Source organism: Sardina pilchardus, chromosome 6, assembly GCF_963854185.1.
Source record: "Sardina pilchardus chromosome 6, fSarPil1.1, whole genome shotgun sequence".
Taxonomy (NCBI): Eukaryota; Metazoa; Chordata; class Actinopteri; order Clupeiformes; family Clupeidae; genus Sardina; species Sardina pilchardus.
In genome coordinates this window covers 12547168-12566841 of record NC_084999.1, presented here as the reverse complement: position 1 = coordinate 12566841, position 19674 = coordinate 12547168, and the positions used below count along the sequence as shown (strand labels likewise).

At 44.7% G+C, this 19674-nt stretch overlaps 1 protein-coding gene across 2 annotated transcripts; it reads left to right on the top strand.

Moving 5' to 3' along the window:
* Nucleotides 1-20: 20 nt before the first annotated feature.
* On the top strand, nucleotides 21-15217 carry nagpa (N-acetylglucosamine-1-phosphodiester alpha-N-acetylglucosaminidase). 2 transcript variants are annotated; one of them, XM_062538484.1, is made up of 11 exons: nucleotides 21-287; nucleotides 1233-1706; nucleotides 4228-4367; nucleotides 5564-5672; nucleotides 6234-6362; nucleotides 6700-6902; nucleotides 7938-7985; nucleotides 8509-8637; nucleotides 9214-9345; nucleotides 13259-13337; nucleotides 14434-15217. In XM_062538484.1, the coding sequence occupies exons 1-11, from the start codon at nucleotides 196-198 to the stop codon at nucleotides 14666-14668; spliced, it is 1770 nt and encodes a 589-aa protein (XP_062394468.1). In that variant the 5' UTR covers nucleotides 21-195; the 3' UTR covers nucleotides 14669-15217. The 2 variants fall into 2 exon arrangements, with proteins under 2 accessions (XP_062394468.1, XP_062394467.1); XM_062538483.1 differs by having other exon boundaries at nucleotides 7938-8087.
* The last annotated feature ends 4457 nt before the right edge of the window (nucleotides 15218-19674 follow it).

Here is a 19674-nt window from a genome sequence, read left to right as displayed (position 1 = left end):
ATGGATTGAAGTCGCGTAGTAGCCTACTACTTCTTCCCCCTACTACTACTACTCAGCGTAGAATATTTTTTTGGCTAGTCTGGGGCATCATGTGATAGACCCGGATAAGCAAACACGAATGCTTCTAACATGATAAACATTTAGGTTGTGTGTGATAGCTCGCTAGGACGAAGTTTAATTCGTGGTGTCTATCTTATGGCAATATTATTTAATTGTATGTACTCTTATGTATGGGGTTTTCTCCTGTTGTGCGCTGCTGTAGTGTCAACGGAAGGTGTGAATACACGGTAAGATCAACGAACAGTGAACGAAAGGGAACTTTTCTTGCTACATGCAACCAAACCATTTAGTCAGGCTTACATGAGTTTTGAGAGTTTGGAAACGATATGAGAAGGGAACGTTAGTTAAGATACCTAATGAAAGATTACATTGGCTTTCGTTGTTTCAATTTTTCAAAATGAAATGTTTGTGGTAACATAGTAGCATATGGCGAGAATGACATAGGAACATTGTTGCCTATTCGTTTTAGTTCGTGACTCTTCCAACTCCTTCACCGCCTTTGTTTGTTTTGATAAGATTGCATTGATTTGTAGCCTAATAAATGCATTTTAGCACAGATATACTCAAGCTCAATTTAATGAATGCGTTGTAAAGTGACAGTTGTCATTGATAGTATTGATAATATATGTATAGTAAAATAGTCTAGTATTTGACAGGACTGAACCACTTACACTAGCGGCCGCAAGAGGGTAGTGTTGACCAACATGCGCACAAGGAAGGGAGTGGGGGAAGTGCATGTCTGGAAGGTTGGCTGCTCAAGACAGGGGGCAAAAGCATAGGGATTGGGGAACCTTGACTGCGTGCTCATGTTAAAGGATATTTACAAAATGGTCATATGACACCAGAGTTAAACGCAGTAGGCCTTGCATAACAGTTACACAATTGTTGACCCCATGTGAGACACTTCACCTGGTGTTTTGTTTTTCATGTATTGGTTAGTTAGTTCAGTTTACTATCTGTTATCAGCATTTTCGTATTGTATAAAAAGTTTTTGTTTATGTTATCTGCATTCAATTCAGTTTGATATCAGCTTTCAGTTCAATGTCAAGCTTATACAGCTAATTTCTCCAGTAGTAAGTGCAGTAGTAAGGTCATTTCCTGTTGTCTGTCTCTTTTGTAACCTATTGTGAGGTGTTAGCTATGAGATTATTCATTTCCTTTAACCTCTACAGATATTCTCTGGGCGATGACCTCCTGTCACCCTACCCCTCTGGGTCCCAGCATGGCTCTCCCCATTCCCACCGGCACGTGAGGGACTGCCAGCCTGTCATCCATGGCAACGTAACCCACGAAACCTGGCCGGCCCACAACCGCAGTGCCTCCCCCGTGGCCGAGTCCAGGGTGTTTGTGTCAGACATTTCCTCCAGGTGGGTGAGCGGCCACATCACGGTGGTCAGCGACCCTCTGAGGACCGTGTCCGTGTTGGAGCCCGGGGGTCAGGGAGGCTGCCAGCAAAGCCGGACAACGCGGGTGTCGGAGACGGCCAGACCGAAGAAGTGCCTGTACGCGCAGAACGGAGGCTTCTTTGACACGGACAAGAACTCTTGTCTGGGGAACGTGGTGAGCGATGGGAAGATGGTGCAGGACAGCGGAGGGGTGCAGAATGCCCAGTTTGGGATCAGGAAGGATGGCACACTGGTCTTTGGGTGAGACACACTTTCACTTCAGTGAACTCCGTGAAGTTTAGAAGTTTAAGTCACTGGATAAGTAAAAAGAAAAAGGCTAACCGCCTCAATTTCCTTTTCGTACCTCATATACTCACCACAAACAGTGGTCAGTTTGGGTTTCCCGTACTCTTACCATTTCGTATATGATTTCAAGCCCATCACTTTTTTTGTCACTTTCTCAGCTCCTCACAATCTGCTAGCTGCCCATTTCGTGAGTACACTGTAAAAACAAAACCCTGGGCCGCGTTTCCCAAATTGCTAAGAAGTGCTAAGAACTTCTTAGGAGCGTCCTTAGAACGTTCTTAGAGCGCTCCTAAGAAGTTCTTAGCACTTAAGAACTTCTTAACGAATCTGGGAAATGCGGCCCAGGACTCTGTTGGCAGCCCAGGGTACGAAAACTGGAAACAGAGTCGGGGCAGCCTGTCCCCTTAACAAAAAAGAAAGCCTGTGCGTAGTTTCTCTGGGAATACTGATGGGTGGAGTGAGCTACCCCTCTGGTGTGTTTCATTTGGTCAGTGGTTAAAATATGATATACATATTTTATATATGTAAAAAAAATTTTTTTTATGATTTTGAATATAAGCATAAGCATAAACATAAACATGACTTGCTGCACAAGCACTGACTGCATATTTAGGCGTGCAGGCAGAAGAGACCAGGACTGACCACAGCACTGTGGCCATCAGTCTCTCTGATGTTGATTACCGTAATTTCCCGACTATTAGCCGCGGCTTATACATTGATTTTGCTAAATTTCTTCAGCTATGAGGTTAATACAGGGTGTCAGTTAATATGGTGTTAATATAGTTTGTTTCTTTTCATTTGCATAAAACACTGTCCTGTGGCTTATACACAGTGCGGCTTATATGCAGGTAATTACTGTACGTCTTTTTTCACAGTTTCTAGAATGAAAAGTAAATATGAATTGCTGACTGAAATTAGAAATAGACTTTTAAGCTGGCTGCCTTTCTGTGGGTGTGACATTGTTTGTTCCTGTCCCCACATTCAGTCATTGTTGTGGAGTTCTTGTCCGTTGCTACATGGGAATTTGAGTAGAATCTGTATTCAGAAACTGTGGGAACTAAGAACCTCGGGAGATCTGTGACCTCAAATGACCCTCATGATATTTTCATGGTCTGCAAAAAAAAGGCATTTTGAAGCAGTTTTTCTTCGTGGTTCTGGGCCAAAGCTTGTTTACTGTATGCTGACATTTATGTACTCCTCTGCGTGACCTAAAACCATAGTTGCCATCCAAACCAGCCAAAGCCTCGCCAAATAGCATTCAGATGATTGACTTGCACAGTCACAGTTGTATATAGTGTGAATGTTCCTCAGGATGTCATGTAAGGAGGGGAATTTAACTAAGCCATGGTCTTTTTTTTTTATCTAAATGGAGTTGTACAGTGGATGTGAAACACAGTCTTTAGCTCCAAAGCAGCAGCACCTAAACACTATTGGGTAATGTGTCTGGTGCTCCCTGGAAAAACAGGTAACATAGACAGCACTTGGTGTCCGTTCGAGTTGGACAAGCTGTCGACCAGTAAGTTATGGGCCAGCTCGGAATGTTCACCGCACGACATGGTGAAAGCAAAACAAAAGAAACGTTCAGGAAGTACCAGAATTGATAACAAACTCAATAAATTGATAAAGCCAGTGGAGCCGGGGTTGGGCAAATGGCACCTTCCTAAGCTGACCTTCTGTCAGTGGGTTAATGTTGCAGTGGGGTAGTTCCATTGAGATATCTACAGCCGTTTGTTATCTACCCCTTTTAAAGCAATCTCTGTGGTTATGCAAGATGTTTTGCCCGTCTTTCCTGTGAGTGAGATTGTTTAAAAAAAAGAAAAAGGTCTTTTTTGTAGTTGCCAAATATCTCTGGTAGAACATGTGTTTAAAATGTGTTTGGGACATCACTGCTGTTTGGTCTAAACACACAGTACATATTTGTATTAATGCTTTTTAATGTTGTTTTTGTGTTCTTTTTTATTGCTTTTAACATTTTTTTTAACAAAAGCATATTTTTTTTACTTTTTGAACAAATTTGTCTTACTGAAGAAATTCCTTTTTCAGAGAAACTGTGGCATTATATTACTGGATGTTTTTCCCTTGCTCTGTGCCCTAACATGTAGCTCTGGGCTCTAACATGTAATTGTTAAGCCCAAATGTACTCACATGACCACCAGGTCTCTGGGAAAATTGAGTTAGTGCACATAGGGTGCCTCTCATTCGTCTTTTATACATCCTCCCTTCCTTCCTCGGTCCTCATCCTCACTGATCTACACAAAGAATGATGGGGCGGCAACAACGGGATAATCTATCCAGTGTTAGTTAGTGTTAGATCAGTGGGAACGAGCCTGGAGGACCGAGCGTTGAGGATCGAGGAGAGATGTTGAGAGGCACCCATTGAGTTACTGTCCCTCCACAAGCACAATAGTGTGTTTATGATCCATGATATGAACACGTGTGTGACCTCCCGGTGGTTCCCTGTGCTCCCTGGCCGTAGGTACCTGTCCGAGGAGGACGTTCTGGAGCGGGAGAACCCGTTTGTGCAGCTCGTCTCCGGGGTGGTGTGGCTGCTCAGGAACGGACGGGTGTACATCAATGAGAGCATGGAAGCCGAGTGCAGCACATCCCAGAAGACAGGTACTTTCGTTACATTACAGTACATTACATTACATTTCATTTCATTTGGCTGACGCTTTTTAGCCAAAGCGACTTACAACATGAAAAAAAACATTTAGGTAACAAATAAAAAGCCACAATAAGTGCATCAATGGGTGTAATAAGTGCATAAATTAGTGTGATTATTCGTATCCTCGGTATTAGCCACATCGTGTGTGAACAGCATGACTGTGTTTTCTTCAAATAAAGAAAACAATATGTGTAATGAGCTATATATTAACCTCATATCTGAAGAAATGTTGCAAAAACAAATGTGGTTAATAGACAGGAAATGATGAATAGAATAGAATAGAATATATACTTTCTTGATCCCGTGAGGGAAATTCGTTTCTCTGCATTTAACCCAATTTAACCGAATTAGTGAACACACACAGCACACATTGAACAAAAAGTGAGGTGAATCACACACTAACCCAGAGCAGTGAGCTGCCTGCCCAACCAGCGGCGCTCGGGGAGCAGTGAGGGGTTAGGTGCCTTGCTCAAGGGCACTTCAGCCGTGGACTGGTCGGGGATCGAACCTGATGGTAAAGTTGGGTAGGGTGAGAGTGTAGACGAGAGGAATAGTTTGGTTGCCATGGTATTGACAGTGGGCAGGGTGATGACCTGTGAATGGCCATTAGCAGAATTTGACAGCTGTACACGTTTGATCCTGTTGAAGAGCAAAGGCTTGTCTGAAACCATTTAAACTGTTTTAATGTGTCAGTGTCATCATTTTGTGGGAAACTCTGTGAAGACAACTTTCGGTTACCTCTCTAGACAAGTCTGTAATTTTGTTTATGAAAGATAGTGGCAAAATAGTCACGTGAGGGACACTATCGAAAGTAAGCAATCCTCACAAACAAAAATCTCTGGGCCTCTGCGCAAATGAGTGTCCAACTTTTGTTTTCAAAGTGTTCTTTTATATTGTGACGCAATTACAGACTCATGAAACTTTGGTCAAAGCCAGTTTAACATTTTTGGACTGTTTACATAACATGCTGGTGACACAAATATGCTATGTGAAGACTTATTTTTGGCATAAAAGCTGCAAAGTTTTGTTCCACTGATGCTTGTTTGTCTGTTTGTGATGCCCGTGGTCTTGTGGTCTCGTGCATCTTATTCCCTTGCGTGCGTGTATGTTTCCCCCGCGATTGCTGGGTGATTTTGTTTTCCAACAGGATCATTTGGGGAGTTTGTGAACGTGCTGTCGGCCAGGACGGCCGTGGGTCACGACGCTGAAGGCAGACTCGTCCTCTTCCACATCGACGGCCAGACGTACCGCAGAGGGTGAGAACCGCACAGGAAGAGAACGGGGGGATAGAATAGGGGTGGTGGAGAGAGAGAAGAAAAGAAGGGAATGGTGGGCCAAAGGCAGCAGTACTGCTTCTCTCCTTTATCACTATTGATCCCTTGTTCCAAGACAGGGTTGGGGGGGGGGGGGGGAGTGAGGAAGTGACTTAATGGTCTTTGGGTTTAATGGGGCTTTGTGTAGTATTAAAGCAGGACGGCCTGATCACTCTACACTACCTGTGTGTGTTACAGTTTCATCGCAGATGTTCATTATTTTTACTTAAATGTTTCTTTTACACTTGTATATTTCTCTCTACTGACATTGGTTAAAGCTATTTGAATGTTATTAATTGGAGTTGGGCATTATAGAAACAATATGTAATGATTCTGTGTGTGTGCACGTGCATCTCTGTACATTTCTGTGTGTGTCTGTGTGTGTGTCTGTGCGTCTCGTGTGTGTGTGTGTGTGTTGTGTGTGTCTGTGTCTGTGTGTGTCTGTGTAGAGCCTCTGAGGCTAAACTCGTGCTGACATGTGCTTACTGACGTGTTTGTGTGCAGCATGAGCCTGGGGGAAGTGGCCAGTTACCTCCAGAGTCACGGGGTCATCAACGCCATCAACCTGGACGGAGGAGGATCCGCCACCTACGTGGCCAACGGTTCCCTGGCCAGCTACCCCTCTGACCACTGGTTGGCTATTACACACACACACACACACACACACACACACACACACACACACACACACACACACACACACACACACACACACACACACACACACATGATTTACTTTGTATTTGTCATCCTGTCATATTCTATGAATAAATAATGGGTATAGCTTTAACATTATGATAGATAGATAGATTGTTTACATTTTGCTTTAAACATTTAATTATTTTGCTTTTAGATTTCCTACTAATTTATCCTTATGAACAATTGCTTTAGATTTCTATGGGACATATGTGAGATGTTGTTTGTATGATGCTTTGTTGACCTGTGCGTCCTTGCCCGTTCCACCCTGCAGTAAGAACCCCGAGTGGCGATGCCCGCGCGCCGTCTCCACCGTGCTGTGCGTCCACGAGCCCCTGTGCCAACCGGAGGACTGCAGCGGGCACGGGACCTGTGTCCAGGGGAACTGCCAGTGCCACCCAGGGTGGCGGGACCCAGATTGTGCCAGTCTTGTGTGCCAGCCCCCGGCATGTGGTGACCACGGAGTGTGCACAGAGAGTGAGTGTGCCCGGCGGTGCCACGGTCGTGGTCACACTAATGACCGCTGGTTGGCCCTGGCTGGGCTTGTTCATCCCTTCAGCCCTAGGTGCTAATATGCCGCCCCTGAGAAATAGGTCAAGCATTTATCTAGTCAGCAAAATACTGTACGTGTCGGGAGGCTTTGCCAGTGACTGAAGTGCTTACTAAACTCCTGTGTCCTTGTTTGTTTATTCTATGTCATTATTTTCAGTGTCTACAGTCATTTCCTGTGTATAAACCGCAGTGCAGTGTTTTATGCAAGTTAAAAGAAACAAAACCATATTAATACCATATTAATTGTCCCCATGTATTAACTTCATAGCTGAAGAGATTTTACAAAGTCAGTGTATAATCCTTGGCTAATAGTGGGGAAATTACGGTCTGTAAATAGTCTGGTTTTCACCATACTAAACTCAATCTTTTAAGATTGAACATTAATCTGGGGAGGCTGGGCTTTGATTCTACTGCAAAAGAGGCGTGATCAATGGGTATCGTTCAAATGACTCCGTACGCAATTGCCACAAGCGGGGCTAGTCAGTAAATTAAACTTTTAGCCTACCAAAGCCGGTCGGTAGAATCACAAACACGTCCTTCTTCTGTATGAACTGTTCCAGGGCAAGTTTTTGTTCTGCTTTCGTTTCGTTGCTTCTTAAGTTTTGTTATCGTCACGTCACCGGCCAATAGCGTGCCAGGACTAGAGTTTGGCCGTTTCTGATTGGAGCCAAAGGTTCTGGCAGTAAGCAGAGGATCTAGATCTGCTGGTTTCCAGCCTGAGCTGCCGGGCAAAATTCAAATTCCCGGAAGTTCAGGCAGGGTTCACCCAGCCTAGTATGTAAATATAGTCTAATACCCTTTTTCTTCACCTGACTAATAAGACTGATAGCGAGATTCCATTCCTGTTCCTATTCAGAGGTTGTAATGTATTCTAGTTTACGGTTTATGTCAGGAGAGATCATGCCTCATCTCCTCACTCGCCTCTCACTCCATGACTTTTGTCTTGTCGTTTCTCTTCAGATGGCTGTGCCTGTGACGCCGGCTGGATAGGCTCAAACTGTAGCCAAGGTAAGCGCGCCCGAGTGTCAGGCGCGTCGGCCGTGACCATCCTATCCATCCCTAGAATGCGAGAAAGGAAAGCTCAGTTCCTGTTTGACGGCCGTTACAGAGGTGACTTGAGTGCTAAGGTTTGACAGACTGCTGAGGTAGCGGCTGTGTTTTTTTTGCAGATGCTTTTGAAAGGCTGCCCTACAGGTTTAGTCAGATAAGAGGCAGGTCAGAAACGAAGAGACGTGACCCCAATGACATCTCTTCCTCTGCGCGCCGACACTGTCCATTCGTCAATCAATCCATCTGTCCCTCCTTCATTACTATAGCTGTGTTCGAAATGTTCACCTAGACACTATGTAGTGAAATGAGCCACATAGCAAACACTATGTAATGAGCGAGTGAATGCTTAAATGTTTTGAACACAGCTTTTGTGTCCCTGTTCCTGCCCCCTGCTCTCACCCTAACCCCGTACAGCTGCCCTCCCCCCTCCTAACCAAAGGCTGTTTGTCCTCCTCTTTCTCTCTCCCCTCTCTCTCTGCAGTCTGTCCTACGGGTTTCTATGGCGACGGCTGCAATCAAACATGCAGATGTGCAAACGGAGGCACATGCGACCCCGTCCACGGCAGCTGCTCTTGTCTGGCCGGTTTCCATGGTGATCTGTGTGAACAAGGTGTGTGTGTGTGTGTGTGTGTGAGTGTGTGTGTAGGCTCTCTTCAGGCATGCATCACGATGATGTTTGAAGAACACACTTGTTTCCCCATACCAAGTGGTGAACCACAGGCTCAGCATTTTGCTCTTCGTACTGAGGTCTCGTTATTGTCTTTGTAGATGGCTGTTGTATCACTTCCCTCTTCTATATGGAACCTGAACACTTTATTCTCTTCAGACATGCACTTCGTGCGGTTGACACCGGGTTCACTCCGAGAGAATGTTAGGGGGTGTCAAGCTCATTGCTGCAAACTTTTACCACCCTAACAGCCTCACAGATTAGATTACTGCTGATGACAGATGAGGTGCAGAAACCTCACGTGTAAATGATGGAGATAAAAAAAGAACTAATTATTTAGAAGCATTTTTTGTATTATTTGGTCCTTCTGAGATGGAGCAGACTTGTAAAACACTCATCTACTACGTGTTTGCTAAAGACAGTCCAACCAAAGATAGATTTTGGCATGTTGACAATAACACGTCTCCGTCAGACCATAAATGTTCATCTGTCCGTCTGTCTGTTTGCTTCCTTACCCAGAATGCCCCCTGGGCTTCTACGGGCTGAGCTGTCTGTTGCCGTGCCAGTGCGCAGACATGTGTCCCTGTGACCCAGTCACAGGAAGCTGCAACGTCACCTTCCACGGAGAGCAAAACAACACCATGCACAGAGGTAGGCTCTGGATTGCATTGTGTGTGTGTGCGTGCGTGTATATTGTATCTGTCAATCAATGTGCTGTGTGTGTGTCTGTCTGTCTGTCTGTGAATGTGCCGTGTGTGAGTGTCTACAAACTTGTTTGCGTGCAATGAGGACGTTTTTGTCTGGGTAAATGAAGTCAGTGTTTTCCCCCAAGCATATTAAAATAACTGTGCCTGTTGACGTGCACAGTGTCAAGCTTTAGCCGTATAAATGAAACGATGCATCATAAAGGGAAAAGACAACCACCCAATGGATAGAATGCAGAACTTTGAAATAGCATTGAACAGACATGAGGTGTGGTTTGTGTATTGTACATTCGGGTTGCAGCTATTGATCAATAAATTGATAGGTAACTATTTTGATACCCTGATGTATCGATTTGTGTAATATCTAGGAAAATTATTAAAAATGATCTGATTTTAGCACTTTAATCTCAAAAGTTTTCAGCTTTACTCTCTCCTCAATGACAGTGAACTGAATATCTTGGTGTATGGACAAAATAAGGCGGTTGAAGACATAATCTTGAGCTTTTGGACATAACAGTAGATATTCTTTCATCGATGAAATACTTGATCAAGAAAATAATCGGCAGATTAATCAACTATGAAAATAATTGATAATTTCAGCCTTTGTGTACTTTGTAAATACTAGGCCTCTGTTATGGACCTACATTTGAAGCCGCTGATGGAAAGTGTGTGTATGATTACACTAAATCGTATAGACATGTAGAATATCTTGAAATACGTGTACTTTCCTGGGAAATGTAATATGCAGGTAATAAGTGTCAAGTCTGCAAAGTGTCAAGATGTTGTTGTTCTCACACCTGAGTGGGACTGGAGAGAGTGGGAACAGATAGACAGGAAACAGCTTTTATTTTATGAATCTTCAACTTTCCATCTCTGGTCCTTGTCCACCTCCTTTTCTCTCTCTCTCTCCCTCCCTCTCTCTCTCTCCCAGTGTTTATTCCTGCTCTGCTCTGTTTCTCCGGTTTTATCTAGCTGTTCATCTTGCGTTGCGGTGCTACATGTTTAAAGGGATAATTCCCCAAAGAGATGTTTACCGTTATCCCCTGTCTCAGGCCAGTGGTCAGCCAGAAAAGAGGTGCTTGCCAGTACATCTAACCAGCGAGTCAAAGAAGAGTCAAAATGTGTTTGTTTACAATAGTGTTGCAGAACTACACTTTTGTCCTGTACAATATGATAGATATATGCAACCAAAAGGAAAGATATGCTCAGACAGTTCTTTTCCCTTTGCATTCGAGAGAACTATTTTATTTTTTAGTACATTGATGAGCTGGTATGAGTGTATGTTTATGTATTTATTTATTTGCCATCGCAGTGCTAGAGCAATAAAAACAATTTCAATGAAATGTATGGCAAACATAATCTGAACACCATGTTTTAACGTCGGTAATTCATATTAACAAGAACAATATTTGTTTTATTGTTATCGTTATAGTTATCATTCTTAATGTGAACGGCCTTTTAGGTGTGATGTTTGTCCCTGCCAGAATAGTTTTTCTGCCAAGTGTGCACCTTCAAGGGGACCTATGGCTGTGCCATGGCTGTTTTGTTAGACAGTGTTTGCTGCTTGCTGTTGTTTTGGAGTTTGGAGGATTTGGTCAAGCATTTCAGTTTGGTGCTGTCTGAGGTTTTCTCGTGGCTTTTATTTCTCTCCCTCTCTCTCTCCCTTCCTCTCTCTCTCTCTCTCTCTCTTTCTCAGTCTTCTACTTCCTTTCTTCTTTCCCATTTGCAGACATCTGCTTCCTTTTGTGTCTTTCTGGGCCATTCTCCCTTTCCCTTCCTTTTCCCTCTTTAAGCCTGTTTAGTATTTTAAACACTTTTTTTTGCTTTCACACTGTTTCTCCCCCCCCCCCCCCCCCCCCTCTCTCCTCCCTCTGACCTGAGTCTGGCTGCTGTGCTGACACATGATAGCTCCCCCAGTAAGTAGTCTGTTGGTGTGATAAACAAAGCTGGTGGGGGGCTCTGGTGGCTCTGATTAGTGTTTGGTGAGAGGGAGAGAGAGAGCATGAGAGGGAGGGAGAGAGAGAGAAGGCGAGAGAGAGAGAGAGTGAGAGCGCTAGGGCAGCAGAGAAAGAGGACCTTGCAGAATCTCACACAGCTATCACTCCCCACTCAGCTGGCCTTGAATATGCACATTACCGCCGCTCCAGAATGCACGCACACACACAGGCACACATGCATACTCTCACGCACATACTCCCATACACACGTTCACACTCAGGAACACTTAATTGTCACATCTCCCTGACCTTTCCCGAACTGTAATGGAAAAAAGACACTTTTTGCCTGTGCTTCCCTTCCTCCTGTCCTTTACCTTCTCTTCCTTCTCTCTCCCTCATTCTCTCTCATTGCCCCTCTCTCTATTTCCTTCTCTCTCCCTCTCCCTCTCCCCCCTTTCTCTCTCTCCCTCTCTCCCCCCTCTCTCTCTCTCTTTCCCTCTACCCCCCTCATTCTCTCTATCTATCTATCTATCTATCTCTCTCTTTATCTCTCTCTCTCTCTCTCTCTGTCTGTCTCTGCATGGGTATGGTCACCTTTAGCCCTGTCCTGCTGAGCTGATAATGAACCTGGTGGCATCTGTGGAGAGTCCCAGCTGATGGCTGGACTCTGGCTGCAGCAGGCTGCTCGAGAGTGCAGTGGCCTCGTTGTTATCTGTCTGGCAGCAAGACCGACCTGCCAGTCAGCGATGGCCCTCTCCTGTCCTACCAGAGCCCTTGCCACAGATGGAGGGTTTAAAATTAGACCCCCCCCCCCCCCTACCCCCCCTCCACAAACACCAACCTCCATCCCCATCCAGAGTCCTCCCCATTTCCCCCACCTCCTACCCCCCAACCCCCTAACCCCCCTACTTTATCAGGGACCTGCCATGGCCTTTTATGGGTCCATTTTGGGAATTATCAAAGCACAGGAGGCTGCACTGTGCATGCACTGTGCACACACTCATGCATGCATGCACACGTGCATCACACACACTCACACATAGACAGAGACACACACACACACATACACACACACACACACAGAAAGAAAGACAGACACACTCAGACACAGACACAGACAGACAGAGACAGACAGAGACAGACAGACACACACACACACACACACACACACACACACACACACGCACACATGCACACATGCACACACACAGACACACACTCACATTGCTTCTGGCCGTGTAGCGTTGTGTCTCCACGTGAATCCCAAGGTGTGCGGTGGCGGAGGGAAACTCAGGGCTTATCTGGGCTGTACTTTGCCTCTGTTTTGCATGCAGGTGGAGGGATGTGTGTCAGTGTGTGACTTCAGTGACCTTTGCAGAACAGGCCTATGGATGTTTTTACATGTGTATATATATATCTGTGCACTTGCACACCTGTTTGTGTGTGTGTGTGTGTGTGTGTGTGTGTGTGTGTGTGTGTGTGTGTGTGTGTGTGTGTGTGTGTGTGTGTGTGTGTGTGTGTGTGTGTGTGTGTGTGTGTGTGTGTGTGTGTGTGTGTGTGTGTGTGTGTGTGTGTGCGCGCATGTCTGCATGTATTTGTCAGAAGATTTCTGTCCTTCTCAATAGTGTTAAATGAAGCTCCCAGTAGTGACTATTGTGTGTGTGTTGTATGGTGTTTGTGTGTGCACGATACATGGCTTGTGGTGGTTGTGCACTATAAGGCACTTGGGGTAAAGGTCTTGATGCGTCTGCATTACGCTGTGTTATGTGACGCTGTGGTTCAGAGTGTGAAAACAAATTTCCCCCTGTGGACAATAAATACTCTCTCTCTCTCTCTCTCTCTGTGTCCATGTCTGTCTATATAGCTAGCTAGCGAGCCATATGGTGTTCTGTGTGTGTAATGTTTGTTTGGTTCTTCTTACAGTTGGCCACTGCCTTGCCATGGGGCTGTGGAGAGACTGGAAAGAAGAAGACGCACACACACCAAAGCCTTACTTTACTGAGTAAGTTTCCCAGTGTGTACATACGCACACACACATACACCAAAGCCTTACTTTACTGACTAAGTTTCTCAGTGTGTGCACACACACACACACACAAACACACAGCACACCCTCACCCTACCTCACCCTGAGAATATACACAAACCATATCGCCTCAAACGATCCACCCACCCCACCGCCACACACACACACACACACACACACACACACACAGTGTCCCAGACCCACTCAACTGAAGTAACCCTCAATGTCCTCACCATCACCTCCTCCGTCTAACTCCTCCTCATACCAACACAGCCTGTTTGGCTGGAGCCACTCCCGCCGCCAATATACCTTTCTGGCCTCTGCACGTTTCTTAAGGTCACAGGGAAGCTTTTTGATCTCTGTTACTCGGCAACCGCCCAACAAATTCCATGTGTCCTGATTGGATGATCGTGGTAATTTGCTGACTGATGATTAAAGTGGTTCAGAAAAAGACCCCTCCCCAATATAAATGGTAATGTCCGCAATACTCAGGAACGTTGCCAAGCTACATTGCTCTGAAAAGTTCCCTCCTTGTGTAGCATCAGCTTTCCTCTACAACAACAGTGTGAGTTGTACAAACAAAATGGCCGCCGTGGACGTCTGTGGACTTGACGGTGGAAAAGTCCACAGTGGTAAATTGTTGTGTTTTTTATCTGTGCTCTCCTGAGTGCCGTGTTTGGAGCGAGGAGCACAACACGTTGATTATTGCCATGGGAATATGGCTCCTCCAGTGGACTCTGTTTTTATGGTGATTGCGGATCGCGTGACCTTGTAAACAAAGCAGCCCAGTGCACAGCCATGTGTACATTTTGTTAGGCACACAGGCAAGGCAAACACACATTTACATGCAAGCCTTCGGAGGTAACTATAGCTGCATTCCAGCTCTGGGCTATGTTATAGGCAGACAGATTGATGCAGACAGATTGAGATTAAATTGTATCACTCCTCTCCTCTACCACCACCACCTCCTTCTCTCTCTTTTCTCTCTGTCCCTCCTTATCTCCCTCTCTTTCTCGCTCTCTCTCTCTCGACCTTTCTATCTCCCTCTCTCTCTCCCTCTGTCACTCTGCAGGCGGACCTGGCTTGCTATCGCCACAGTCTTGGCCTCTCTGTTGATGGCGAGTGTGGCCGGTAACCTGATCCAAGCGTGCCGAAAATGTAGCGTGCGTCCCCGCCAGCCGCAGTACTCCTACACCCCCCTGCACGAGCTGAACGGGGGCCTGAGCCGGGGAGAGGCGCAGGGCAGAGGTGGGGGAAAAAGAGGAGGGGACTTCCAGCTGGAGGACTCGGATGAGGATTCCTCCTGATAGCAGACGCCAGAGAATGTGCCTGTGTGTGTGTTTCTGTGTGTGTGTGTGTGTGTGTGTGTCCATGTCGGGGGTACGGAGATTTGATCCCATGTACACCCCCCCCCCCCCCCCCCCCCAGGTCTGTGGTCTGTTTGTTAGTTAATGTCACCCAATTGAAGGAGACTGAGCATAGCATATGAATGTCTGGATAGGTGTGTGTGTGTGTGAGTGTGAGAGACTGCAAGACACAGAGAGTGACATAATGAGAGAGAAGTTGATAGATAATATGCTAGCCAAGAAGTGTGTGACTGACACTTGTTTGTTTGTGTGTTTGCGTCTCTATGTCTGCATCTCTGTATGTGTGTGTGTGTGTGTGTGTGCTTGTTGTCCTGTGGCTTAATTGAAGCCCCTGCCTTAGCGAGTGCCTCAGAGGGGGTTTTTTTTGCACTGAGAGCTTTCCACAATCCACCCTCATTAGCACTTGCTCCCCATTCGTCAAAGAGAGGGCGAGAAAGAGAGCGAGGGAGAGAGAGCGAAGGAGAGAGGGAGAGAGAGCGAAGGAGAGAAGAAGGGAGGGAGGGAGGGAGGGAGGGAGGGAGGGAGGGAGGGAGGGAGAGAAGAGAAGGGCCATATCAAAACACAGTCCTCGCTGGTGCCGGCCCCTTTTGTCCTTGCTCATAATCAGTGATTCTGCTGAAGCTCCGCCATTGTGGCCGGCTTTCTGGGTCACAGGCAAAGCCGGCGGAGTGAAGCCGTCAGTCCTACTCTCTCAGTCCAGCTGGCCCCACAGAATGGCCAGGCCAAAAAAGCCTGAAAAAGACCCTTGTGATAGTGTGTGTGATAGTGTGTGTGTGTGTGTGTGTGTGTAGAGTGTGGGTGTTTAAATGACTGCTGATAGAGCCAAAGCCAAAGTTGGCGCATGATTTGAGTTTAAGGTGTAAAGTGCTAACTTTTAAACAGTTGGCGTAGACAAGGTCACAGATGACATTCCTTTTTTTTCTGTCATATCAAGATAAAAAGATGAGACCATTTTTTCCATTGTGTCTTTTTTTGTTCTTTTTTTTACTACAAATCAAGTGTCTTTTTTTTTCTACACGAGTCTGTTGAGAACAAAGGCATTCTGTTGAAATAGAGACAAACAATAAGAACTGCACCCATGCTTTTTTTGCAGCTTGTCCTTAGGAATCTAGTACAGGTGGGGTTTTTTTCTGTAAAAACAAGGCATACATCATGTACACTGTGTAAAGTGTGAGTATAAACCCTTTTGGAATTTAGCAAACTACTGTTTACAAACTCTGCTTTTGACCATATGATATACAGTGCACTGTGAAATGTTTTCGTGGATGTTGGGCTCATTTTAAGTCATTTTTTGTCATCATGCACCGTGGCGTGTGTTTCACTTGTGGTGACCTGGCTTTCCTGTTTTTTGAAGACCTCATTTTTAGTGGGAACGGGCTAATTCCAGGGATCAGTGCAATGGTAATTCATGATGGGGACATCTTTTTATCCACCGTACTGGATTTGGCATGATTGTGAGGGAAAAAAAAAAAAAAAAAGTCAGCCTCTGTGTTCTGTGGGGTAACCCGAATGTCACCACGGTTATGGATGATCGTCTGTAGTCTCCCTCTTAGTGGCCACAGCCAGAGGACAATACTGCAGAGACACGTGTCCCGGAGGCTGCGGCACATATTGTCCAGGGGGATAGGATTAATATGAGGGACATTGCACGGACTCTAGAGCATCACAAGAAGAATGAAGAGGCCTCAATTCCATCCGTCAAGCCACCCCCGTTACCATAGCAACCTAGTTCCTCTTCATCTGCTTGGATTTGTTCGCAGCACTTGGACAAAATAAAAAAAATAAATAAAAATAAAAAAAAAAAGCATCCATCTGGCTTGGGACCCTGTTTTGCATGAGATTTCCCTAGCAGGGAGTCAACTAAAGCACAGATGACTATTATGCAAACACAAACCAGGGCTGCCATCAAAAGCAGCTGGCTTTCCAGGGCTAGTGGAGCTCTCTTGCTCTTGCCCACAGGGACTTGGCTGAGCGGCCAACTGGGCCATATTCTGCTGAAGGTGTGTCGAGGTATCCCAATAGGACCATTGTCTGTGGCGGAGAGTAATTATTCTGCATTCCTTTATGTGGGTTTGACATGTTAATATTTGATGTTTGTTTTTGCCAGCTTATCGTTTAAAATGATGCTATTTTCATTTGACTTGACTGTATGATGATTAATGACAGATGTTTCCTTCGTATGTCTTTTGGAGATATGGCCATGTTCTTTCGAGAAAGATTATGTTGGAGTCAGTTGCCCTAGGTGTGGCTGTGGTTTCATGTGGCCTACATTTAGATCTGGTCAGCTTTGTATGATTTTTTATGAGATGAGACCGGCTTTGCTCACAGGAGCTTGACTGACCAAGGAACAAAATGTGCTCCTGGTACCTGTTTCTGGTGGGTGGGTGAAAGCTTTTCTTGAAGCTGACTCACACAGCTAACAAATACCGTGAGAACAATGCAGTATCCATTCTTATTCTACGCCATGACTGATTCCCAAAATATGTTGGGCCCGAGGCAGTTCTTTTTTGAAAAGGCTAACGTGACTTTGTGAAGATTTAATACATGTTTCAAGAAAGTGTTTTCTCCGTGTCATCTTCTTGGTCAGCCAGTTGTAGAAAATATTCTCAGGTTCTTTCTAGAAAGTTTTGAAATATTTATTTTGGAGTGCCTGTTAACTTATGTCTTGTGCCAGGGCAGGATGGTTGATATGTAATAAATACTGAACAGTAAAGCATATGCAACATTCAAATTTCATAATATTTATGATTATGGAAAAGAATAACACCAATTTGTACATTTTTAGACTAGCTTGCATGAAGTGTAGTTGATTCCAGTGTGTTCAGATAAATCATGTCACTGTGCACTTTGCTCAGTAGGTCCTATACGTGGATAAGTACAAAATCACTTCTGCTAGACATTATCTTTCATAATAAAAAGTAGGAAACTAAGCTGCATTTGTCAAAATAAATCCTACATGCCATTGACATTTCTAGAGTGGATGGATCTTTTTTGTTTGTCATTGGTATGAAAAAACAACTGAGGCCGCCTTGCATTTTCTCAGAGATCTTTCACTGCTAAGAATTCGGTGTGGGTTCCTTTTATGCTTTCATCTCTATTGGACAAATATCTACCTGTTTCCTCTACCAAAGCAGTTATACATGCGCCATCAATCAGTTATAAGCAGTTATAAGTAGGAGAGACCAGGGACAGTTGTAAAGGGGGATGGTTGTAACACCTTGAATTCCTCCAATCAGAGACAAACTAGAGTGATGATGTAGTTTCCTTTCTTTTTTGCAGACGTGAGTGTCATCAAGCTTGTTTCTGATTGGAGGAATTACAAGATGTTACAACTGTCCCTGGTCTCCCCTACACCATAGATCAGTTATAAGCACTTATATGTACACCATAAATCAGTTATAAGCCGTTTCATGTACACCATAAATCGTTTTGGAAAAGCGAGCCCTTATTTAGTGATGAGGGTGTAGATACATATCAGGCGTTCACATTCCACACATAATGGGTGTTTGTGCCATTCCTGATTTGAACTGAAATTCAGCCAACTTCGGTGAAATGTATAAGACCTGTGGGATATCTGATGGAACCCACAGGGTGTGCATCTACTGTATGTGTGAGGGAAAGCAGAATGTGTAGATAGACACCGTGTCACTTACATCCAGTGGTGTAGTCTAGTTAGTGGGTAGACTGTGATGGAGTCTGGTTGTAGTGGGTACTATGATCAACCCCACATGTTAATACCTATCCTTGCCTATTTTAAGTGGGTACTAATGAGATGGTGATGCTTTGTAAGTAGGTATACTGTGTAGTCTTGCGTATCACGTACACTACACCACTGCTTACATCTTGATTTCAGATCTTCAGCACAGGGCGTATCAGAACTATTCTATGCCAGATAATTCCCGCATTACCACTACCGTAAACAAAGGAAACCTGAACTTTATTAAACTGCAAGTGCCCACTTAACTTAGACTTGATGGACAGGATGTTCCACGACAAAACTTAAGTGACTCATGTAGCCTTGTCCCGCCCCCTTGTCTGTCTTGTTCAGCTGATGCAATCCTCCACCCAGATGTCACTCTACCCCCCCTTCCTACCCCTCCTCGCCCAATCATGTGGCCTTATACTCACCTCTCAATGTGGTTGTCATAAAACTGATGAAATTAACCATATGTATTGCATTGTTTTCTCCTAAATATCTCTTAGTTAAAGCAGTTCACAGTTTAGTTTGCAAGATGCATGATTGCTTTAAAGCGCTGTTGTTGTTATTGAGGTGTTGCTACAGGTCCTGGCCACATGATCTGCAAATGTTTTCTCCACTTTGCTGTGAACTTGACATTCCCGGCTGCGTGTTGCGTGAGACTTGTCTTACAGTATGTAGCACTAAAACACTGTTGGGCATTGGGTCCAAGGGTGCTGTAGACTTTGCTGTGTTTATTCTAAACACACGTTTTAATATTCTGTGATATGACCACAATACAGTGTAATCAGACTAAGAGTGTACTTTGAAACAAATGAACTAAAACCTTCATGAAATGAAGTCAAAATTACTACACTGACTTCACCTATTTTTAAATAAAGTGGCTCACAAACACATGTTCATCTTCATTAGCAAGACATTACAGGAAACATGACTTGCAAATGCACAGAGGAAACAACAGAGCTTTATCACAGTCTCTAACAGTGATTGAACGTCAACAAATGCTCCAAAATGGGAGGTGGCATAAAGTGATTGGTCACTTAACCTGCGATACTTGCACATGAAGTACTGAACATGGCCTAAACATTAACAACATTACATAACAGTCACAGTGGACTGCCCAAGAGACACACAGCGCATCTCGTGTAGTCGTTACAGGGCATGGACCCGAATTAAAAAGCGTAATTATGGAAAATACATTTTGTTTTGCCAAAGTTAATAATTTGTTAATGGCTGTGTTGCCGTCCAT